Genomic DNA, 25,900 nt, shown 5'->3' with positions numbered 1-25,900 from the left:
TGGGGAGGTTCGAAACACTGGAGGGAGGCTGTACTCTCCCTTGGAACAGAGGCGAAGTGCAACTCTAACTTAGAGCGGCTCGTAACAGCATCCAATCTACAGGCACTAACAGGTATGACAAGTAACAAGCAGGGAGCCCCCAAGAGCTATACCGGTGCAACCGCACCCCTACCGTCTCTCGGCGTTTTCTCCCATCCAGACTCACACTCGGGAATTAGCAGCGCCGCTCCTCGGGAACCCGGAAGTATTTCTGGATTCCCCGACGAGCGTACTGACGTAGGCGCTGGCGTCCTGTCCCCGGGATTTCTGGGAAATGTAGTCGTCTATCATTGCGAACGTCGCGCAGGGGCCGCGCCCGTTGTCAGTGTTCGTCTACGAAGGCCCCTATGGTTCGTGACACTAAATTGTGCAAAACACCTTATCTTAATTCCCTTGAAAAGTTATTACGTGTTCTAAACAGAATGACTAATCAGGACATAGACATCCTAGAGCAACCACTGTCCCTTTCGGAAGACGAGGAAGATGCAAACGCAATACATATTGCGGCGAATGTTAGAAATGCGGTCACCCTGAAACTGCTTGCGCATGGTCTAACACCCAGGGGTGGCGTAGTAGATTTCGTTATTGAGGCACATGAATCATACAGAACAGAGGTATTTTATTTGTGGGTTACATTCCCAGCAGCAAATGCAAGAACAATAACATTTCATTACTACATAGAAGATGAAGCACTAACGGAATAATGTCCGTATGAGGACATTGAGGTTCCGCCCATGTACCAGGAACACTTATACTGGTTTAAAGGCGCCCTTCCACATACAAGAAGTAGAGCAAGACTCGGTCTGCTCGGAAGAGAAGGAGCGGCATGGCCAATATTAGCGGCCTACACACCACATCCTGATATTGAAACAATGGCAGGAGGAGACTTACTTATACTTCACAAAGAATTATTAAAGTTTACAGAAACATGGCGCAGTTTGTCATGAGCACACTTACAGTCTAGCCAGCAACGGTTATAACAAATCCAACTCCAGTTCAAAATACAACAACTAAAATAACACCACAAACGTTACACGCAGTAATGGGTGAAATGCCTGCAAAAAAGTGAACAAATGCCATTCTCGGTAGCTCAGAAAATAACACAGCTAGAAGCAGTATTTCCGAATACTAACCCTTATGAAAAACACAGAATGCTGACAATCTGCTTGCCCATGGGGATAGCACCACAGATAGAGGATTGTACCTCTTGGGGTACAGTTTTTGCTGCCATATATACCAGAACTCATGGTATCCCGTCATTAGCAGTAATACCAGATGTATTAAGACAAATACAAAATGAGTACGGAGCAGAGCCTGCTCTGAACATAGGGATGAAATTACTAGGGGCCATATGTAGGAAGCCCAATACCGGTCGATAACGGCCGATTTTCAGTAAAAATCCCGTTACCGACCGGTATTCAGGCTTTTGGTATGTAGGGGGGACATTTCAGGATTCGGTAATTTACCGAATCGGTAAAATTACAGATTCGGTAATTTTACTGATTCGGTAAATACCGAATCCTGAAATGAGATGTAGGGGGAGTGTGTGGGTGTTGTGTGGATTCGTTATTTACCACCAACTAAAAGTTGGTGGTAAATGACGAATGGCTTAGAAAAAGCAGTTTTTGGCACTTAGAAGTGTGCAATGTGGCAGACATACATGCCCTTAGGGCATGTATGTGTGCCACATGTGCACACATGCAGGAATCAGGGGTGCAACAGGGTGTCACTGTGACACCCTGCCACCCTTGATTGTGCTCCCCCCATTACCGAATCGGTATTTACCGATTCGGTAATGGTAACTGGCTTCCCATTGATTCCTATGGGCCTCCTGGCCCATAGGAATCAATGGGAAGCCAGTTACCATTACCGAATCGGTAAATACCGATTCTAAATTACCGACCAATTCCGATTCGGTAATTTTTACCGACTGATTACCTACATAGCATTTACCACTTCATAAATACCGAATCGGTAAAATTCGGTATTTATGAAGTGGTAAATGTTAGGCTACCTACATAAGGCCCTAGGTAATTATTCCCAGGTATCAGCCATGATATTAGCAAATATTAAAGGGGATGCAGTATCAGTGGATATCCGCCAAAGCCTAAGGGAGTTCAGTCCTTTACAACAGGAGCACAAACTACCTAAACTAATTGAAACTGCGTATGCAGAATTAGGCAGGGACAGTTTGGGTGGGAAAGCATTAAAACACAACTGATGGGTAGTCCCAAAAAGGACACCTTCAAGCAGACATCTGCTTCATCACAAAAGAAGTGGGACAATAACAAAAAACAAAAAGTTAAAGAAAACAGATCTGAATCCAGAGGTAGATCTCCTCCACAGGAGCCTTCCGAAAGGAGGTATATCCTTAGGAATAGGGACAATATTAGGAAACCTGACAGGTATCAGGATACTGATACATGTTCCTCTTGTTCCTTTCAGGGTTCAACAAAAAACTCAGAGAGGGAAGGATGGTCACACAGACAAGAAGAGCTTACAAAGTCCAGAGACAAGCAGCACGCTCAAGTCTATACTTCCAACAAAGAAGATAAACCAAAACAAAAGCCACAGTTCAGAAAGAAGAAGGTTGCAGGTCTAAAGATCAGACATGCCCAGAATTCTGAGGACTCGACTGCTGAATGGGGAATGGGCTCTGACGATGCTAGACAATGCGGCAGAAGTAACAATAGCTCACCAGAACCTGATGGAATTTCTGGTGACAGCGGACTTGAATGATTATATCATAGTGGAAACAACCGATACAAGAATAAGCGTCCCACATAAGTTATATGAAATAACACTCCAAATGGAGGGAGAGAAGCCCAAGGAAAGTTAGAGGTCTCTTTTGGGAAAACCTGACGTTTGGCTATGGCATTTTGTTAGCTGAACAAGATTGGCCACCAGCATTCGTCATGGACTGCCCTAAGGGAGAAACAGTAATTTTACCAGCATTTTCCGACCCTGTTCCCAAATATCTAAAATATTCATATGCACTGGAGTAGGCGGTAGCCCTAGCCCCGGCATTATACAAAAACCATGTTGGATGGGATGAGGAACCCACCACATTTTTCCATTAAAAAATACTCCAACTGCACAGAGGAAGTATCCAATAAAGCAAGAAGCTAAAAACAGGTCCGGGAGATCTTAGATCAACTTGAAAACCAAGGGGTGATTGAAACTTGCACCTCTCAAATGAATAACCCTTTATTTCCCTATCAAAACCAGACAATTCATATAATTTAGTTTTGGATTACAAACATTTAAACACTTGCACTAAGGCATTTGCAGTTCAAAATGCACACAGTGCCGCATTAATGAATAACATTGTGCGGAGAAAATACAAAACAACACTAGATATCCCAAATGGATTTTTTTGCCAAAACATAGCGCATGAAAGCAGGTATTTAACTGCATTCTCCGTGTTAGGCTCCCAGCGTCAATTTTGTAGACTCCCCAGGGGTATAACAACCGTCCGGGGTTATTTTCAGCCAGAGTGACTGAATTACTTCAAAATTTGGATGAAGAGGCATTGTCCTATGTGGATGATATTTATCTAACAGATGATGACCTGGAGGAACACTTGAACAGAGTAAATACCATAATTTTGGGATTTGCCTCTGAGGGGTACAAATTCAACTTAAAAAAATCAATGATAGCCCACCTCAATGTCCTTTTTCTGGTATATGAGCTTTCAAGTGAAGGAAAAAGCCTAGCAGCTAATTTTTTAGAAAAATGTGTGCTGCTCCTGAACTTTGGCAGAACATACATTTTGGATTATGCAGAAAGAGTAAAACTTTTCTACGATTTAATAAAACCTGACTTTTCAGTTAGACATTGGATACAGGAACACACAGATATCCTCCGTTCCCTACAAGCTGATATGATAACTTCAAAATACTTACAGACATGCGCAAATGTACGCAACTTAGTGATCCGCATATTTGCGGGTCAATCAGGATACACCTACCTAATCTATAATGAAGGTGAAACAGTACTAATCGCATACAAATCACATTTGTACACAAATACTGAAATGTGTTTTGCATCAACGGAAAAAATTCTGACTTCAGTACAGACTGCTGTAGTAAGAGGAAGAGCTCTGGCTCAAGGGAAACAAATAATTGTTGTAACTCCAGTTCCAGCCTTAGAGGCTGCGACAAAGGCAAGCATTCCCAACGCAAAAGCATTACATCCGAGATGGATACAATTGGCTATGCATTATACTGCGGTGGTTTTCAGTTTTGAAGTAAAGCACTGTATACTTTCTATTCTAAACAGCAAATGACTACTCTGATCTACGTGGACCAAGAAAATGGTGGCATCAGCACAAATGGAACATCTAAAGATCGCACGTGGTTGCCATCTACATCAATAAAAGTGATTGCCAGGTCGCAGACATCGCATCCGAAATCTCTTGGAAAAGTCTTCAACTCTGCGCCAGCAGTCAGGAAGGGTCTCAGTAATGCCAAAGTTAATGTCTGCAAATTCGCTGAAGACCTACAAGCTAAGCAAATAAAGAAACCCAAGGTTCAGCAGCCTTTGGTCAAGAACCCAATCACTTCAACTATTGCAGAATATCCAGATATTGAGAAATGTATTCCGTATAATCCACTTGATTTTGAGTGTTTTGATGTATCTGAAGAACACCAGCTGAGTCACTTGTGTCTGGCTAGTGTATCGCTCCAGACACTGGATAATGAAAGGCTTGACAAACCTGTCAATCTGGTGCCATCGCCTTTGAAATCCTCTCCATTCACATGGGAGTCAGATATCCTGCACTCGCCTTTCTTCTGTTCACTGGATGAAGTAACTGTTGACTTGCTGCCTTTGTGGAAAGATTGAACTGATTACAACTTGCGCTGCATAGGAACTGTTTTGCACACATACTTACATGCTGCTTCGTTCAAATCGAATTTGTAAATTGCTTTTAATTTAATAAAGTCTGATACAATGGGCTAATTCTCTTACTGCAACAGATGTAGAATACAGGTACCACCCAAGTCTGAAGAAACAAGCATTTCTGCAATTCTAATAGGAATATCCTCTACCAAATGAAATAATGCCTCTGAATCAGTATGAATAAATATTTTACACTGACGGTTCTGCTCAGCCGGCCATAGGAAGTAAACAGCAATACAGCGGTGCGTGTGTTATCGTTAAAGGACACATACAGGATGGAAAATTTCATCCAAGTTGTACAAAACCTCAGTCTCTAGGTGACTGCACGGCACAGCTGGCAGAATTAAAAGCCCTGTTACTGACACTGGTAAATACGGATCAAGAATTCCCCACACTAATCGTGTGTGATTCCTTTTACTGTGTGCAGTCATACAATGAATATTTACACCACTGGGGACAAAATGAGTTCAAAGATGCAAAAGCTGGCACAATTAAGCACAAAACTCTATGGGAACAGGTAGTGGAGTTGAAAAACGAACCACCAAGGGCTCATGTTATACAGACACTGAGTTATCAACGTGATGGCGTTCACGTTGAAGGGAATTCATTGGCTGACAAAGCCACAAAGGGGGCTGTACGCACGGCTTCCGTAGCTGCAATTACTCGTTCAAAAATGAGAATAGACGGTAAGATTATGATTGTGATTATTGCTACACACAATAATACAGCAGTACCGACAACATTTCCACTCAAATACTCCTACAAGTTAGAGGCAAATAACGTTCCATTTGCTCAGATTCCTGGAAGGGGGATAGAGTAATACCGAATATGGATCATAGGTTAGGATTAATTCTAGCAGCACACAAGGGTATAGGTTCTGCACACACAAGGGTTACAGTGACTGTTTCTTTACTGAAACAGCGCTATTGGTAGCCAGGGTTAACAAAGCAAACTAAGGACTATGTCTTAAAATGCGACATTTGTCAGCAGATGAAAGGTTCCACCGTAACATGTCCAGCGCAGACACCATTGCTAATATCAGACAAACCACTCACATGTGTTTATTTGGACCACTGCAGCCCCTTACAAACAGATGGGGCTTACAAGTATTTCATGGTTGCAGTGGATTCCTGCTCTAGATTCCTATGGGTGTGGCCCCAGCGCTTGGCTGACGCTCAAACTGTTATAAAAGTGTGACGGATTACTGTCCAGAACGATACTAGGCAATAAAGATACCAAGTTGGAAGGGAAAACAAATCTTTATTTGACTTTGCAATCAGTCTCTTATGTACTAGGGTCCTCCTTTGGTTGGGGCTTTCTGGGAATTGTCTCCTTGTCACCAGGAAAACGAGGAATGTAAGGCCGTCCTGGTTTCTCCACCAGTCTGTGGTTCAGGTACCGGGAGTATTGTCTCCAAAGCTTGTCTCGATTAACACGGCCCAAAACCCAAAAGGCAAAAGAAATGAAAATGTGGTCAGTGGGGAAGCGACTTCCTTCCTCATAAAAGGGAGCGGGGAGTGAGGGATGAGTCACCACCACAAACGCCGACACCGTGCGATCCCTATCGTGACCTCCCTCTCGTTTGTCACTTCCCCCTACCCGTGCCCAGGAAACCCTTGCAGCTTCGCCCGTACCTTGTCAAGCCACCCTCCTCCTGGAGGGTGGCGAGGCGGAGTACGGTCTCGTTGGCTTCCTGGCTTCACGTCTTCTTCAAGGACAGCGCTTCCTCTCTCGATTCCTCTCCGCTCGTCTGGGTTCTCCAACCTCCACGCCTCCGACTCTGCTGGGATTCCTCTTCCGCATACGTGCGGGGGCTCGCCTCTTTTGTTCCGACCGCTCTTACACTCGATTGGATGGACGATGAAGACGTCACAGGCCACGCCTCCCGAGAGTCCTCCGAAGGAGATTCCTTAAAGGGCTCCACTCCTGCCTGCATGTAAGGTAACAATCCGCTGTTAATGGCGTAGGGAGACCAACCAGTTCTCCTTTCGTCAGCGGACTCCTGACACAAAGATTTGCAAGTCTTTATAGGGACATACGCAATTGGGACATTACATTCTGACCGTGGCCCCACGTTTAGAAATAGGCCTTACAAAGAAGCCAAGGGAGGTTTGGGTGTAGCATTGCGGCACACCTCTGCGTACCATCCAGAGGAAAATTTGATTGTGGAGAGGAAAAACCGGGACTTAAACAATCTTTAACAGCTAGAGTATTCGGCTCGGGTGTGGGTTGGGTAAAACATCTGTATGGAGTTCAAAGAGCTTTGAATAACATGCCAAGAAGCTCTCTTGGGGTGTCACTCCTTATGAGGTCCTATTTGGGATGAGAATGTGGGTACCGGATCTTGATTGTGAAGGCACAGTGGCGGATGAAAAACCTTTTGACATCCATAAACGAGCTAAATGAATCCAGGACACTACAAAGTAATGTCCAGGTGAAACAGACCGCCATTGGGGAAGTCAAGTCTGTCACGGCAAGTCCTGTCTGGATCCCTAAAGTCTAGGACTTGGTCAGGGAAAAAATAGTGGACAAAAAAGAATTTGGGCCATCATACAGAAAGCCTGTACCTGTCCTGGCAGTTGAAGGAACAAGAACTGTACTTCTGCCACCTCTTGCCGGTAAAAAAGGAGAAAAGATTTGTCTCAATTAACCTAAAAAAAAACCACTATGTGGCTGATACTGAGTTGTAAGCAGCGTGGACCCCAGAGTAACAGACACCCTCCTCTCCCAACTATACAAGAAGTCCAAACAGAAAGGCTCATCACGTTTGAAGAGTCACCTGCACGGAATGATGGACTATGCAACAATGCCATGGAACTCGTTCCTCTTGAAACTAAAGTTCAAATTCAAAACCAAAATGAAAGACAAATTTCTATTCGACCAAACACAGATATCTACATCAACATGCATCAACAAGAGCAAGCTACAGTTTCCACAAGACCTGTGGAATTACCGAAAATTGATCGAACTGCATCTGGCTATTTCATTGACTTTGATACTTTTTCATTGGATCCAAGTGAACTTGAAACGATGCCAGCCCAAAAAGCTCGCCAACAGCGATTTAAAGATTTTCTGAACTGTCTTAAAAGGACTTATCTGGTATCACCTTGGGTGGAACTCTGGGTAACTACCGAGAAACTTTTCTTTCTTTTCTGGACGCTTAGTAACTGTCTTTAGTATGCTTATAAATGGAACTTATCTTCGAGAAAGCTCTGCAGTACAAAAAGTGAATGTGATACTGAAACCGCATTTATCATCACACCATGAAAAAAAAGACCTATCATCAGTGAACATTACAGCAGTTCCTATACCTGATGGTATAGTGTGGGACAAGGTTGATTACGATATACTTGGCCTGACCGAACTTTTAAAAATACCGCATTTATTTAAAATTTCATTAAGTGATATTATTACCTCCAGTACATTTTCCGATGATTGGGATTATGAAACAGTAAATAATATGTTGTCTGATTTGGAAAAATCTGCTGCTTTTTCTAATAATGAAATGTTGGAGGACAGATTTTGAAACAATGTATTGCTATCAACATTATGGTCATCATTTTTTGCATAAATCTGCTAATCCCAGAAATGTTTTCACATACATCCAATGGGAACATTGCCCGACACCTCCGAAAAGCAATTCAAAAACATTTGCACAGACATTTCCATATTTTTCAGGGTTTAACACGTCAGACCCAGCCTCATAATATTATAAGGTTGTACCAACAACAGCATAGAAACATATGTTGACAAACACCAAACAAATTTATTCTGCTTCCTTTATTGCCCAGTTGTCTGAACAAGGTTTCGACATATGGAAAGACACTATAGACTTAAAATCTGTCTGGGGTACTAGAGACTGGCAGGTCAGGGGAACAGCAGCACTATTTAGAGCTGTGGTACTCATAGTATGGCCCGCGGGCTGCCAGCGGCCCGGCATGCCTTCCTTGGCGGCCTGCGGACCTTGCAGGTAATGTACCCAAGGCCCCTCCAGCTTTTGTTTAGAGCGAGAGAGTGGGGAGAAAGTAGAGAGAGAGAAAGTGGAGAGAGTGGAGAGAGAGAGAGAGAGGAGAGAGAGTGGAGCGAGAGAGAGAGGGGAGAGAGAGAGTGGGGAGAGAGAGTAGAGAGAGAGAGAGGAGAGTGAGAGAGTGGAGAGAGAGAGAGTGGAGAGAGAGACTGACTGAGAGACTGACTGAGAGACTGACTGAGAGACTTAGAGAGACTGACTGACTGACAGAGAGAGACTGACTGAGAGAGAGAGACTGAATGACTGACAGAGAGGGAGAGAGACTGACTGACAGAGGGAGAGAAAGAGAGAGAGAGACTGACTCCCTTGACTGAGAGAGACTGACTGACTGACTGAGACGGACTGACTCAGAGAGAGAGAGACTGAGAGAGACAGACTGACAGAGAGAGACACTGAGAGAGAGAGAGAGTAGCTGACTGACAGAGAGAGACTGGTTGAGAGAGAGACTGAAAGAGAGAGTGAGAGAGAGACTGACTGACAGAGAGAGACTGACTCAGAGGGAGACAGACTGAATGACAGGGAGACAGACTGGCTGACAGAGAGACAGACTGACTGACAGAGAGACTGTCTGACTGACAGAGAGTGACTGACAGCGAGACTGACAGAGAGTGACTGACTGACTGAGAGTGACTGACAGAGAGAGACTGAGAGAGACTGACTGACAGAGAGCGAGAGAGAATGACTGACTGACTGACAGAGAGAGACTGACTGACAGACAGAGAGACTTACTGACTGACAGAGAGAGAGAGAGAGAGAGAGACTGACTAAGAGAGAGAGTGAGACTGACTGACTGACTAACTGAGAGAGAGAGAGAGACCGACAGAGAGACTGACTGGCTGAGAGAGAGACTGACTGGTTGAGAGAGAGAGACTGACTGACAGAGAGAGAGAGAGAGACTGACTGACAGAGAAAGAGAGAGACACTGACTGACAGAGAGGGACTGACTGACTGAGAGAGAGAGAGAGACTGACTCAGAGAGGGAGAGAAGGACTGACATAGAGAGAGAGCCAGACTGACAGAGAACGAGAGAGAGACTGACTGACAGAGAAAGAGAGACACTGACTGACAGAGAGACTGATTGAGAGAGAGATGACAGAGAGAGAGACTGAGTGACAGAGAGATCCAGGGTGTGTGATGGCAGTGTGGTAGCATGGATAGGAAGGTGACTGCCTTGTAGGGAAAGGATGAAGTAAACAGTGAAAGAAGGGATGGTCTTCATCACCATGGTAGTTTGTCGTATTTGTATTGGTTCAGCATGGCTGGATTGCAATCCCCCGTCCTTCCAAAAATGGCAATGGCGTTTTCTCAGAGTCTGCACTATAGGAACGTAAAGTGAGGAAGGCCAGGAGGACGGGGAGGAAAATCAGGGGAGCCCTTTCAGACTGGCCTCATCGGTCATGGAGTTTGCTCCAGGAATAAAAAGTAAACTCTTGGATTCCTCTTGACTTTCTTCAGTTTTTAGTCCTTGCCTTTCCGCCATATCATTTGCAAGACATTGCAGGCTATTGCCGGGTTAAGGGTGGGCCAAAAGTAACCCTGTGATGGAATTGGGGTCAAAGTGTGCATGAAGCTATGCAATGCCTCTTAAGATTGCTATTGTCTACTAATAAAAATGTATTATCAAAATGTGCTCTTTGCAGTTACATCTGGTTTTGAAATACAGCATTGTTGCATTGTCTAATGTTTTGAAACAGGGTTGATTTTTTTTTTCTCTCGCCTCCCCCCACTGACCCCGCCCCCCACTGACCCCACCCCTACCAGTGTGGCCCTCGGCCACAAACCACACTGGAATTTTGGCCCCCGACAGAAAGTTTGTGAGTACCAATGATTTAGAGCATGCCCTATTTCTCAGCAAATCATGAATGAAACGGTGCAGCAAACGTCCTGTCTTGGACTAGCCAAAAACAAAGACTTGAATACACCTCGGATGCCCACACCATCACACAACGAGGGTAACATAACATCAGAAGAAGGAATTACGATAAATGAGATCATGCAGTACAATAGATCAGACCCTATTGGAAGGGATGGTTGATTTGGCCCACAGACACCAATAAATGTCATGATTGATTCTTGGGTAAAACCAAAGGGTATACAGGCACATGCATCAATGTAAAAACCGGTCGCAAACGGGCAGATTCTCAGAATCTGCCCCTTTGCGACCGGTATTTTTGCATTTGAGATGCATCATCCCAAATGCAAAAATCGCAATTTAAGGAATCTCTAAATTGCGATTCCTTAAATTGCGATTGCATTTAAGGAATCCCAAATTGAGATTCCTTAAATGCAATGCATGAAAGTTAAAAAATTAGCGATTTCGCTAATAGGGGGAGCAAATTACCATGAAGTGGAACTTCATGGTAATTTGCAAAAACTTTGAAAAAAGCACTTTTGTGCATTTTTCAAAGTTTCATGTTGCGCACACACATGCCCTTAGAGCATGTGTGTGTGCAACATATGTGCACAGATCAATTTCAGGGGTGCAATAGGATATCATTTTGACACCCTTGCACCCTTGAAATTGCATGAGCAATTTGCGAGTACCTACTGGTACTCGCAAATTGCTCATGCAATCTCCAATTCATTCCTATGGGCCTGGAGGCCCATAGGAATGAATGGGGCGGCATTCCTTAATTGCGACCCGCAATTTGCGAGTCGCAATTAAGGAATTTGTAGGAATCGCTATTTTTATAGCGATTCCTACATGCATAGGCTTTTGCAATTCCTTAATTGCGATTCCTTAAAAATCGCAATTAAGGAATCGCAAAAGTCTTTGTTGATGCATGTGCCAGTTAATATCCACAGGCCGGATCCATGATATGTACAGAGAGAAAACCCAGGGGTAGTGACATCATACAATGTTGGGAAGTTATGCCTCGAATGGCTAAAGACCTCTACACTTACACATGTGAAACAACACTTATCCTTACTTACAGAGGATGTGGACGTACGCGATTTTTTATTAGGTCCTAGGAAGCCACGTCTTAAACGTTTCTATTATGCTGTCTATAATGAGATTTGGAAAATATTACAACAAGAGGATGCCTAGAGATTACAAGAAATAGATCGTATACACCTAGAGAAAGCTCTAGCAGTGGTTGACAATGGATTAACTACACTAACCTCCAGGATATATTCAATAGGCAACATTGTATCTTCTGCTATTGATGTACTGAAACAGGATTTGTCCATATTACAACCTGGGCAATCACAACTGCGTTCTATTATGTTTTTAAGCTGGGCGCTGCAATCTTTGCACACAGACTATGTGCCTTGGCGTTCCATAAACAGCACGTCCCTGTTTTCTTCATACAATCTAACAGAAAAACAGATAGAAATGGCACAGAAGGGAGCAAAGTATACGATGCTGCGTATTGAAAAACTGGACAGATTAGCCTTTACAGTGGCAGAGTCACCATTCACAGAATGGTTAATCCATGGCCACATAATTCTTCCGGTCACTACTTTTTAATTTCAATATTGCCTTGAACAAAAGCAGGCAGGCAGATATGAAGAAATGGGTAGGGAATTCATCAAGGAGTCTTGGGAATTACCGTACCAATTTCGATGCCGGAGTGGGGAAAGAGAAGCGTTTTTAAGCGGCACAAACTGCGAGAACACTTTAAGTGGATCTCTCATATGCCAGGATATAATGCTTCATGGGGCCTTTAACGGTTCAGTAGCAAACTTATCCTGTCACTTGAGGGGTGCCCCAGCTGCCGTGATCACTCCAGTGTTCAGGCTACTTTCGAATGGGAGTTACTTGATGCTGAACGATCAAGGTTGCTGTGGGATGCTTCCGGGCATCGCATATCTGGTAACCGTGAGCTCCCGGGTTACTTGCTGTATTCAAGTATTGTTTACATTAACACATACAGTCAGGGAGGCGCCTTTATGGCCTTCACTAAATGTTTCATTAATATGGTTTGATGCTTGGAGCAGAATGAAAGCCATGCTTTTACAGAAATCTGTGCCCTTAACCTCCGCTCGAGAGACTTTTGATCTCCAGATCGCAAGGACTTCAGCGGAGATACAGGCACTCATACGTACAAACTGCCTCTTCCATTTAGCAGAAATGGTAAATCGTATCTTTAACATGTCTGACAGGCATCGCCCACCTATTTAAGATCATAGGTTCTGGACTATTAAGCACCTTTCAAATGGTCCTTGGAGTTGTACCAAACTATATACCCGCCGTATTTGGAAGCATATTTGGAAGGCTAAAGGCTACTGCTGATCCTGTTTCTAATAGCAGGTATCCTGATTGTCTTTTTTTCTGCTACACAATGGATGTCCCAGTCACCAAGGCGATGGAAACAGTATTCCTGGAGCAAAAATACCATGATCGCATGGTACAACATCTAGGCACACCTCGCCTAAGAGAACTAAGTGCATCTTGGTTCTTGTCATTTAGACCAGTCTGGATGGACTGCATCTTTCCTGTCCTTCGATGCCTGTTTTGTGGAGAATAATGCGTGTTAGATCTCTGTTTGACACTCCCATCATGTGCGCAACTGGATGTTGATGCTTTACTGGACCTGATAACGGCCCATGTTCTGCAGTGTCCCCGGCGTATTCCGATGTTGATGGCGGCATTCCTAGAGCCACCACAGATAGTATTGGCTCCTGTTGGTATGGACATCGGCTTCTCCTCTGACACCCAGGCCTTGGATGGTGCACAGGCTGCCCCAGCATTGGTTGTGGACAGTACAAAAGATCATCTGTGCTCAATTGACATAATCTGTGAGGTGTTGCAGGGACCGTCGTCTGCGGAGGCAACGAGAATGTTGCGTCTTCCAGCCAGGACACAAACATTTGACTCATTTGGCCTGCTGTGTGCTGGGAGACATTCAACCTTTTATTTTGAGAAACAAACTGTAAATTGGAACTCCATAACAAAATTTACATTCTTTTGAGCATGCATGGCTTTCAAATGCTTATAGTAGTTCGAACTATACCTATGGACACATTAGAGCTATGGCTTGAGTGATAATTTCCACTTCACCTTTTTTTTATTATTATTTGTGAGATTTTTAGAGTTTTTAAATGATTGTTTTTACCAACACAAAAACTAATGTTTTTTAACTATTTGCATACCAGTTTCTAGTCATCCATGTAGTATGTTTAGAATTTAACTATGTCGTCCATTCGGAAGAGGAGTAACTGTTATATTCCATATAGGTACCCTGATATAGGTTCAGGTAGCCTTCACCTATATTCTTCCCTACATTACACTTGTAGCGGTTTCCAGGGACTGACCTTTTACCTGGCTACAACACTGCATTCAGAACGCAGGTTTTCCCTAGTTCGAAATCTCATACATTATGCATGAGGATTCTTGGAAGCACAGCAAGATCACCATCTCCTGTATAATATCTATGTATAAAGTTCATGCCCGATGTCATCATTAGGCCGACACAGTTATACAGCAAGCTAGGACCCCTGGAGAGACCCATGGGTATATATACATCACATCTTGCTAAGAGAGAACAGAGGAGACCGAGACTTCCCGGCCGACACTCTGACCAGAATCGCTGAGGTTCCTGCATGCAGACACTACATCTTGCAGTGGGCTAACATCCCTTACGGGGTGTCCAACTTGAGACCAAGACGGGGTCACACAGTCTCTCACTTCAAGTAATGGGGTTGACTTTATTCTAGAGGGATTCTTGGCTTAACACCTACATACATGCGAGGTACACTTAGGTACATCTAGTTAGGGAGGCATCATAGGAGTATGCATCTTTTTATTATCATATGTTTTATATACTCATATGTAGTCATGATTATTGTAGAATGGTAGAGCTATACCATCCATTTACCTTTATAGTACTGTTAATCATTTATATCTTATACTGTCTAACGGTTATTGCAGCTCATCTATTCTACACCAGAATAACAACTGTTCAATAAATACTTATTGAAAATGCCCAGCCTGTTTATTCTTTGCATCTCTCTGAGACAGACTAAGTAAGCACGAGTGACTGAGCGAAAAGGAGTATAGTGTTTCCACGGTCCTGAGGGATCAAGGTTGTCATGTTCGATGGTTGCCAAGAACTATTCTCTTCTTGGTAAGAGGAGATTCTAGTGGCACTGTGACCTAGTTGGTACAAAAGGCCAACATACCCGGTGGGGGTGGTCAGAGTCAGTCTGACACCAATCCTATAGTGTATGTTATCCAAACGCGCAGATGCTGTATACTTTTTATAGGAGCTATACAACACCTGGTGCCATGCCACTCTGCCAGTACCCTGCAGTTGAGTCAAAAGTACTTAGAAATTTGGCTACACCCAATTTGTCTATCAACTCATCTGCTCTTGGGATAGGGTAAACATCTGTCTTGGTGACAGAGTTGAACCCTCTATAGTCCACACAGAACCTAATTTCTCTCTTTCCACCCTGTAGATGAGGTTTGGGGACTAGAACCACTGGGCTGGCCCAGGGGCTCTCAGAGGGTTCAATAGTCCCTAACTCCAGCATCTTGCTGATTTCAGCTCTGATGCTTTCCTTGACCTGATCAGACTGTCGATAGTTTTTGTTCTTGACAGGTGCACTGTCACCAGTGTCCACATCATGGGTACACCAGTGTGTCTGACATGGGGTCAAGGAAAAGAGCTTAGCATACTGCTGCAAGACTTGCTTGCAATCAGTCTGCTTTTGGGCAGTGAATGTGTCTGAAAAGACAACTCCATCTACTGACCCATCTTTGGCGCTGTATGAGAGGAGGTCAGGGAGAGGTTCACTCTCTGTCTCCTGATCCTCATCAGTCGCCATCAGCATGGTGATGTCAACCCTGTCATGGAAAAGCTTAAGGCGATTCACATGGATCACCCTTTTGGGTGTCCTGCTTGTGCCCAGGTCAACCAAGTACGTGACCTCACTTTTCCTCTGTAAGATGGGGTAAGGGCCACTCCCTCTGTTCTGGAGATCCCCTGGTGCCACTGGCTCCAAAACCCACACCTTTTACCTTGGTTGAAATTCTACCAGTGCAGCTTTTTGGTCATACCAGTGCCTCTGAAGCTCCTGGCTGGCCTCAAGATTCTTGGATGCCTTTTCCATGTACTCAGCCATTCTGGACCTTAGGCCTAGTACATAGTCCACAATGTCTTGTTTTGGTTCTTGGAGAGGCTTCTCTAAACCCTCTTTTACAAGACAGAGTGGTCCCCTAACAGGATGGCCAAACAGAAGTTCAAAGGGGGAAAACCCTACTCCGTTCTGATGCACCTCTCTGTAGGTGAAAAGCAAGCATGGTAAGAGGATATCCCATCTCCTTTTGAGTTTTTCAGGGAGCTCCCTAATCATGCCTTTCAGTGTCTTGCTGAACCTCTCAACAAGACCATTGGTTTGTGGGTGATAGGGTGTAGTAAACCTGTACTGTACTCCACACTCTTTTCACCTGTGTTTTAGGTAAGCAGACATGAAGTTGGAGCCTCTGTCTGAACCACCTCCTTAGGAATCCCTACCCTGGTGAAGACACCAATGAGGGCCTTGGCTACTGCAGGAGCTGTAGTAGTCCTAAGGCGAATTGCTTCAGGATACCTAGTGGTATGATCCACTACCACTAGAATAAAATTGTTTCCTGATGCTGTGGGAGGTTCAAGTGGACCCAATATGTCCACACCTACCCTTTCAAAGGGAACCCCAACCACTGGTAGTGGTATCAAGGGGGCCTTTGGGTGTCCACTGGTCTTGCAACTGGCTTGACAGGAGCTGACAAACTCCTTCACTTTCTGAGATATCTTGGGCCAGTAAAAGTGGCTAATTAGCCTTTCCCAGGTTTTGGTTTGGCCCAGATGTCCAGCTAGGGGGGGTGTCATGAGCTAAAGTTAGTAGGAACTCCCTGTACTTCTGAGGTACTACAACTCTCCTAGGGGCTCCAGGGTTGGGGTCTTTGGCCTCAGTGTACAGTAGTCCCTCCTCCCAATAAACTCTGTGGGTACCACTGACATCTCCTTTTTCCTGGGTAGCAGCTTGCTGCCTCAGGCTTTCAAGAGTTGGACAGTCCTGCTGTCCAAGGCACAGCTCTTCCCTAGAGGTCCCCTGGGGCCTGAGAGCTCAACCTGGTATAGGTCAAGCTCCATGGGCTCAGTTCTCTCTGGGGTGTCCAAGTTCTCTCTCCGAGGAGAGGTGTCCTGATCCTCTTGCTGTACAGAAGCTGGTTTCCCATTCTTCATATCTTTTCTCTTAGAAGGTTGGGCCATACTTTCAGGCTCCAACACTTCTTTTTCACCCTGTTTTCTGCTCTGTGCTCTTGTTTTTACACACACCATCTCAGGGATCTCCAGCATAGCTGCATGGGTTTTCAATTCTACCTCAGCCCAAGCAGACATGCAGCTGGAACCCCCCCCCCCCGCCCCCTCCTTCCAGTCTAATGTTGCCATTGCATGGTTTGTGGTAATACTGTCAGCATTGGTGACTGGGTATGTTCTCCCAATCAAGTATCCCACTCAAGTATTTCTCTGGGGAAACCAGCGTATCTCTCACCATAATGACACTGGAACCTGTCACCAATGCCTCAGGGCTTCTATTCTAATCCCATTGATCCAAGGATATTGTAAATATTTCTTTAAGTTGGGTGGACACAGCTAAAGTGGCAAACTCAACTTCCCCTTCTGTGACTAGAACTGCTTCAGTGTGCAACCCGATTTGCTCTTGGCACACGGCTGAACCCATCCGGAGACTGGCTACACCAGGAGTAGCTATAGTAGGACCAGGGGGCTACTTGCTAGGACAAGTAGCATCTCCAGTTAAGTGTCCCAACGTCTTACAGTTGTTACACCAGGCCTTTGCAGGATCAAAGTTCCTTCCCTGTACTTATTAGTGGATTGGGAAGAGTTTTGCGACCCACTCCCCTGTGCATGTTTTGGGGCCCTTTAAAGACTCAGGCTTTTTATCCTGGGGATTCTCACCACCTTTCCCATGAGGAGGTTTTATAACCCCTTTCTTTTGGTCACCCCCAGTGGTTGTTTTAGTCACCCTTGTCTTGACCCAATGGTCTGCCCTCTTTCCCAATTCTTGGGAAGAAATTAGACCTAGGTCTACCAAATGCTGATGTAACTTTTCATTAGTGCAATTACTTAAAATATGTTCTTTCATAAACAAATTGTAAAGTCCATTGAAATCATGCATATTGTGTTCAGTTAAACAACCATCTAGTGTCTTAACTGAGTAGTTAACTAAGTCAATCCAGGATTGGTTTGGGGTTTTAGGAGCCCCCCTGAATCTAATTCTGTATTCCTCAGTTGTGAGTCTCTATCCCTCTATCAGAGTTCTCTTCATGAGGTCATACGACCCAGCATCTGCCCCTGAAAGGGTCAGGAGTCTGTCTCTGCAGTTCCCAGAGGACAGTTCTCAAAGGAGTACCCCCCAGTGTGACTTCTTCACTTTCCTCATTTCACATGCCCTCTCAAAGGCTGTGAACCATTTTGTGAAAACATCACTCTCTTCATATTTAGGGACAATCCATTTGGGGATCTTAGGTTCATAAGATTGCTCTTTATCCTTATTAAGTAAATTACTGCCACCATTGATGGGTGCTAGGCCCATCTCTGCTCACTCTATCTCTAGAGCCAGGAGTCTGGTCTCTAAATCCATTCTTTGGGTCAACCTGGCTAATAGGTTGTCCTCCTCATTGAGGCTGTCCTCAATGTCCTCAGTAGTGCCTGATCCACCTAGGTACTGAGAGGTTTATTCTTGGATTCAAGGCCACTGGGGCCCTTCTCTCCCTATGAAGTGGGGGCGGAGGTGTTGGAATGTATCCTCATCCCCTCCACCTTCTTCCACATCTGAGAGGTCTTCACCATTCTCAGAGGGATGGTCCTTAGCATACCCAGCCAATAGCTCCTGGAGCATTTGTTTGGTGGGATGGGACCCCATGGTTATGTTTTTAATTTTGCATAGGGACCTTACCTCCTTTAAAGACAAGTGAAGATAAGGGGTGCGGTCAAGCTCCTCAACCTGGTCCTCTATGTCATTGTGGTTGTCTTCACTAACAGCTGGGTTCTTGTCAAGAGACATAGTTAAAAAAAAGTCTAACTCCTCTTAGCCCTAGCTAAAGTGACTTTTTTATTTTTCTAAACTTTTAAAGGGACTTAACCAAGGCCCTAACAAGACTTTTAGTAGTTTGGACAAAAATTGCCAATTCTAAAATCAGAATTCTAAAGACAATTTAAGAGTTCTGTTGTGTGATCAGGTGGTAACCAAGTTAGTCCAACAAATGCAAAGCTGTATATCCCACCGCTGATCCACCAATATAGGAAGCTGGCTCTGTATATACTATGCCAAAGTGAGGTATAGTGTGAACAGAGTCCAGTGGAACCACAAAGGTAGGCAGAAGTAAAAATAGAGAGCACCTTACTCTCTATTTGGGGTAGTGTGGTCGAGCAGTAAGGCCTTATCAGAGGGTAGTGTTAAGCATTTGTTGTACACACTCAATCAGAAAATGATATCACACACTCAAAGACTGAACTTCAGACCAAATGGTTTTGTACAAAAATATTCTTTTAGTTATTTTATTTCCTAGAACCAAGCAAGCCTGGCACAGGTAAGTGATAAGTTCTTTGCGGTAATAATACAGTTTGTAAACACTTTGGATTGCAGTTGTATATATACTTTGATTTGATTATAGTAGAAGTACTAGTAATGCAATGTTTTTAAGTATTGTATATATACTTTGTATTGGCTTTTTTAGTAGAATGTCACGTAGATTACTTTACAGATTACTTTTCTTACACAGTGCGGTATACCTGAATACTGCACTGGGACATTTCCTGTAAACAGGTAAGTAAAAGCATTTTGTTATTCTGTTACAGTTCTAGAGACTTTTATAGATTTTCCAACTCCACACTTAGAAACTTTTCACAGAAAAACAGTCAATGTTATCCTATGGATGAAAATAGGGTAAGTATTTGATTGTGGGAGTTGGTATTCTGGGGATAGACTCAGGGGTCCCCCAGGGTCAAGGATGTACTCTTGTTACACCCTCAGCAACACTAGGGCGGCCGAGCGCAGAGGTCTAAGTCCCAATGTTATCAAATGGGGTATAGGAGGCCTCTGGTTGGTGGCTGCTTACGAGCAGGCCACAAGGTTGTGGGAGCAAAGCTCCTGGACCTAAGCTCAGGGCAAATGCGGGTGCAAGCCAGCACAAAAGGTGCACCCTCAGCGGCACTGGGGTGGCCGGGTGCAGAGTGCTGTTTTGGCGTCAGGCACCCTGTAGCTTTCAATGGGGAGTCTCCGGTTTGCAAACACACTGCAGGTTCGGGCACGAAGGTCTTCTGGGTGCGACCACCACTTGGAGAGGTAAGTTGGGATGCTGGGGGTTGGTTAGCCACCGTCGGTTGGGCCACCCGAGGCCGTGGGGCGTCAGGTGCAGGGGTGTCTTTTAGGGTCAGACCTTCTTACCAGCTCCTGGTCGCGGTTGGGGGAACCTTCCAGATTGAGGCTGCAGGCGTTGCTGGAGGCTTGAAGCAGGTCAGGGATCACCAGATCTCAGGTCAGGGTCACCGGGGAGACCTCCTCGTGGTGTTGGGCCACTCAAACTCGGGCCGTGGGCTTCGGGTGCGGAGTGGTGCAGACATGCGGATCTTGCCAGAGCTGGAGTCTGTTGGTGAACAAATCTGGTGCTCACGGGAGATGGAGTTTTTTCTTCTGAATGCAGGGCAGCTCCACAGGATTCTTGATGCTGCCGGCTGCAGGACTCACTGGAGTTTTGCTTCTGCTGGTTCGAGGTGGGGACAGGGGGTAGGGCTGGGGCCAAGTCAGTGAGTATCCTCCTCTTCTTAGCTTCGGCACGACTGTTCAGTCCTTCTTCTTCTTTTCTTCTTGTAGTTTTTTGTCTGAGGAAGCAAGGTTCAGGGGTGCCTCTAAATACTAGATTTAGGGGAGTTACAGGTAGGTAAAAGGTTGGGACCAATGGGTCTCTTCCCTGGGATGGGTACACCCCCTATTATGCCACCCTTCTGTGGGAGGTAGGCATATGCCTCACTCTGGTTGGCTGGGTCCCCCCATCTGCAAGATGGCGAGAACTGAGAGTTGTGCTTCACCTCGCCTACCCCACCTGAGGGGTGGGTTTGGCAAAGGTGGGCACACCTCCCTTCCTCACTTGGTTTTCCCACTGGTTCTCCCACTCAAAGTGGGGGTTAGAACTGGTGGGGACCAGTTGCTGGGAGCAGCAAAAGGCATGAGGAAGCTCACAAAGGTGAGGAGCCTTTGAAGCTTACCCTTCGTGGAACCTTCCCATCCTGTGGGAGGAGGCTTGGCAACTCGTCCCAGGATGTGCATTGTTTCAGGCCCCTGAGAGCAGCAGCCTCTCGACCCAGAGGTCCAGAAACATGTCTGGTGGTGGCAGCTGAAGGCAGCCACTCAGCCTGGACACTAGTGTTAGGTAGTTCTTCAGGGGCCATCTCCAAGATGCCCTCTGTGTGCATTTTTTATTAAATCCCACACTGGCATCAGTGTGGGCTTAATGTGCTGAGAAGATTGATACCAAACTTCTCAGTTTTCAGTGCAGCAATTATGGTACTGTGGAGTTCGTAATGACAAACTCCCAGCACCATATACTCTTAATGGCAGCACTGCACTTACAATGTCTAAGAATTTACTTATACACTGTAGAAGTACAGGGCTCATGCACCTATACCCTCACCACTGGTATAGTGCACCCAGCTAGAGGGGTGACTGATCTATGCCAGGGTAGTGGGTTGTAGGCATGGCACACAGGGATGTGTGCCATGTCGATTCTTCATTTTGCTCTGCACCAAAACTCGCAGCCTGCAAAGGCAGTGTGTGAGTGTAAAGGTACAGGCCCTCTAAGGGTGACACAATAAGTGCTGCAGCCCTTAGAGGCTTTTCCTGGTCACAGTGCCCTGGGTACCTGGGTACCATTTACCAGGGACTGACCTGTGGCCAAAGAGTGCCAAATGGGTTTGGTCTTCAATGCAGTTTTAGGGAAAGAACATAAGCCCTGGGTACCTGATTGGCAGGAACCCAGGGCACACTCAGTCAAAGCACATCAGCAGTTCAGCATAAAGTAGGGGCAACCATGCACTTTCTCACAGTCAGCTAAATAGGAAACACATTGCACTTTGCTGTGATTTTTCCCTTAAAAGGTTTAGGGCTATGTGTAAACTTGATTGAAAATTGGACTGAGCCAACTGCATTCAGGAATGTATATACACTGACCTCTACAGTGTTTACCGTTTTACTTGAAGAACCTCAGCACTATGTTGTGGTGAAAGGAGAAGACCAGAAACAGAACCATGGCTATCTTCTTTTTACCTTGTATAGCATCTAAGCCCTGCTGAGAATGAAGTAGGCTGCATTTCACTGCCAGAGCCTGGGATCTAATGTGTCCTTACGTCTGTGAGATACTTAGTGCTGCTACGTTTGACTGAGATCAGAGGCCACACGCCCCTGCTCAACCTGACCCAAAGATCTAAATAATCTGCTTCTAAGCAACATGTGAGGTTAGGAGCCAACATGCATCCCTGGAAGAGGCACCATATGTGGTCACCCATTACTGTTGAGAACCCATGCACTTAAAGCTTGAAGGTCCTTTAATGGTGTAACAAGGTGTCAGATGCACTAAGCTTGTGCTCTGGATCCACTGTGAGTGATGTTCTCGTCTAACCTTCACCACACATTATGATATGTAAGGCAAATTGCAGAAGCGGAGTATGGCGACTTGACAAGAAAGAAAACAGAAGCATCAGATATCTCTCTCTACCTCATCACTCTGCTGGGCGCAGTTGTCTGCAGATTGGTATGGATATATGAAGGTAAATAAGAAAGCTTTTAGTAAACTGCTATAAACATCCTGCATATGAATTGTGAAAGGAAATCATTTTAGGATATATCTGTATCTTTAGTATGACGCTGATTTTCCAAAGCTGAAATACAAGAAGATATAGAATACCACTGAATAAACTCCCTCTCAGTTGGCATGATAACTACCTCTAACTTCAAATGTCAGCTGATATTAATTGGTTTAGGTTCTGATTTTGTCTTTACTATTAATTTCCACTTGTCAGTACGCTGTGATTCATGTAAAATTTGCTAAAACATCACATGTACCTTACAAACAATATCCACATATCGTAATCAAGGATGCTTTAATGAAAACATCCTTTCTGTTCCTTCCCAAAAGAATTCAGTGTCAAAAATACTCTAAATTGCCCTTAATATATTTAGCAACTCAAGTCTAATTCAAGATACAGTTCAAAGTTTGTTTGTTCCCAAACAATTTGACTTCCAGTCTACCTCTCTGTGTTATTGATGATTTTTTCCCAGCAAATTCTTTAGGAAGATAATGTTGCTCCAACGCAAATCATGAATCCACAAAGCAATGGCCCTGGATGTAGCAGCATGGTAAATTGATAGACAGCATAGCAAGTACACAGTAAAACACTAGGGAAGTTATACTGACAATAAAAGATGTTTGTTTTCATCTCCAAAATTTGTGAGAGTTTAGAGACTATCGGGAACTGTTGTTGCTGTTCAGACAGTGTTGCATAGGGCAGCCTCCACATGCACGCATCCTTTTGTTTAGGATGCGGTAACACTGGAAGCACACTACCAGGCTCTCTGCCCTAATAAACCCCTTAGATCAGGTGATCTAGAGAACAGCATCCCGCACGCTTCGAAAACACAACAGTAAGCCCTGCCTACTGAGAGTGTCCCTCACTCCAGAGGCTGCTATCTTGGTAGAGATGTCTTGCATAGAATTCACCTAACAAACATGGAGCCTTCCTCAAGACTATAGGTCTTGGTATCTCATGAAAAAGGGTGGGGTTCCTCTACAAAATCTACTATGGAACCCCGGGTCAATGGACCTTTATTGCCTGCTGAGAAGTGTAGAGGGGAGAAACCAATCATTAAACAAGATCCCAATTTACAAGGGCTGTGACTCAAAAGAACCACAAACTCTGGATTCCAAATTAGTGGGTTTATTATAAGGCCAAAAACAACTGAATGTACAAGCACCTCATTACTGTAGTGAAGATCGTTATCTATATATGTACAATGCTAAGTTAGCACAACCGCGTTAGATGTTAGAAAGCCATCTTGCCGCATTTGCTGCTTTTGCACACAACACTGTAGTCACATGTTATTAAATTGAGAAATGCTTGCTCGACTTTGCTTCACATGAGAACTGTCTGTTGTTCACAACCCAAACAGTGAGCAGCGACCTTGGTCTGTACATAGTGTAAAGAAACAGTCTGGGTCACTAGACGGTGCATGTTGTTGAGTTCAGGTTGATCGCCCACTATTTAGCCATAACACGCACGCAGCTGCAAATACCTGAAAGTCGGGTGCTTTTAATATTGCAGTGTTACATGTTTTCATTACATTCGGAAGAAGAGCTTTCCCAGGAGCAGAGCCTGGCTGATCCTGTGATGTGATCTCACTGAGCTGATCTTTACGGTATGGGGTTCCCCATTCAAGCCTAGAGACCTTTTACTAGTCTAATAATAATAATATTAGTTTGCTAGCGAAAGGAAGGTGGCTGAGATCCCCTGTCATTTTAGTATGATTACTCCTTTCATTTTCTATGGTATTGTAACTATGCTGATGGTTTTGATTTTAATCGTTTGTCTGCTTATGTTAGCCAAAGTACTGCATCTTAGGACACGAGGTTTATAAAATAAACTCTTTAAACTTTACCGTGTCTCTGTTTATTCTGTTGTGGACTGATATGAGAATAATTACGAACAGGTATTTCTGATTCCCACCATTCCTGAGAAATACACTAAGTCGCTTGTTCTGGGTTGTCTATACATTGGGACCGCCGAGCTAAACCTCGGATAACGAATGGGACACTGATGCTGGTCGGATAAGGGGTTCTGGGTTCTGAGGTGAGTTTTTGGTACACCACAATTCACTGAGGTCCTGGTTTCCTGTTCATAGTTCTGTGCATAAGCAGAATCCCTGCAACATGGCGCACCTAACGTTTGGTCTATTGATTTGAAACGCCTTAGTAGTGCTTATATTAGTCCACAACACCCTCACTCTAGTTTCCGGTTGACGGGAGTGACGGTTTAACCTACCTGTGTTTCGACTAATAGGTTCCTTCAAGCTTGATCATTAAAAAGGTTATTTTTTCTGAACCCCAGTGCTACTGTTGATATCGTTGACACTCTTTAGTGTGTCCTAATGGCGGTTAACATAGCAGCGCATAGTCGTGCACCTCTGCGCCGTCATTTGACGACGCATGGGGTGCCAGATGATGGGATGGCTGTAATTTTTGTGGTGAGCGCTGATGCGTCATACCCGTATGAGTTGTTTTACTCATGGGTGACTTTTCCAGCGGTGGATGACGATGATACGTTTCACACCTATACTGCCACACAGCTGCCTGTGGTCTATACCTCGTATAGGACACAAGAAATTCCAATCTCTGCCTGGCAGCATACTATTTGGTTTAATGGCGCCCTTCCCCATGCGGTTGCACCGGCAAGAATGGGCCCGTTGTCTATTGCAGGGGCCACATGGCCGGTGCTGGCCGGCTTTACACCTCATCACCGCTATCTAACGGTTGCGATGGCTGAGTTGCGGGCAGTGCACACAGCCCTGATTACAGTTCATAGGGCTTTAGTGCAGTACGTGTCACGCAACGTACAGGTGGGGGCACCTGCTGTTGCTTGACAACCAACGGACCACCATGCGGTGGTTATTAGTCCTGTTATGGTTAATTCGGTGGTCGGCAAGCACCCCCAAAATAAGGATGAATTTCCTTATTGGCTTGCTGAGAAATATGACCAACTGGAGGAGGTTTTTCCGCATACCACTCCTGTGGATAAACACAGGATCCTCACCATTACTTTGCCGAAAGACCTGGTCCCGGATATGGCCGATTGTGACAACTGGGGCAAGGTCTTTGCCGCGACCTATTCGAAGTGCTATGGCACTCCGTCTATGTCTGTGTTACCATCCGTC

At 44.8% G+C, this 25,900-nt stretch overlaps 1 protein-coding gene across 1 annotated transcript; it reads left to right on the top strand.

Annotated features, from left to right (window-relative positions):
* The first annotated feature begins 4,323 nt into the window (after nt 1–4,323).
* LOC146802281 (securin-like) lies at nt 4,324–4,931 on the top strand. The gene has a single exon (XM_085620419.1). The coding sequence runs from the start codon at nt 4,324–4,326 to the stop codon at nt 4,882–4,884; it is 561 nt and encodes a 186-aa protein (XP_085476545.1). The 3' UTR covers nt 4,885–4,931.
* Nucleotides 4,932–25,900: the final 20,969 nt, after the last annotated feature.

Source organism: Triturus cristatus, chromosome 8 (assembly GCF_964204655.1).
Source record: "Triturus cristatus chromosome 8, aTriCri1.1, whole genome shotgun sequence".
Taxonomy (NCBI): domain Eukaryota; kingdom Metazoa; phylum Chordata; class Amphibia; order Caudata; family Salamandridae; genus Triturus; species Triturus cristatus.
The sequence above is the reverse complement of the archived record's forward strand: the minus strand, read 5'-3'. Positions and strand labels throughout refer to the sequence as shown.

What these genes read in the sequence shown, in the direction of transcription:
- LOC146802281 (XM_085620419.1), top strand. Translation starts at nt 4,324, where the DNA reads ATGACTACTCTGATCTACGTGGACCAAGAAAATGGTGGCATCAGCACA.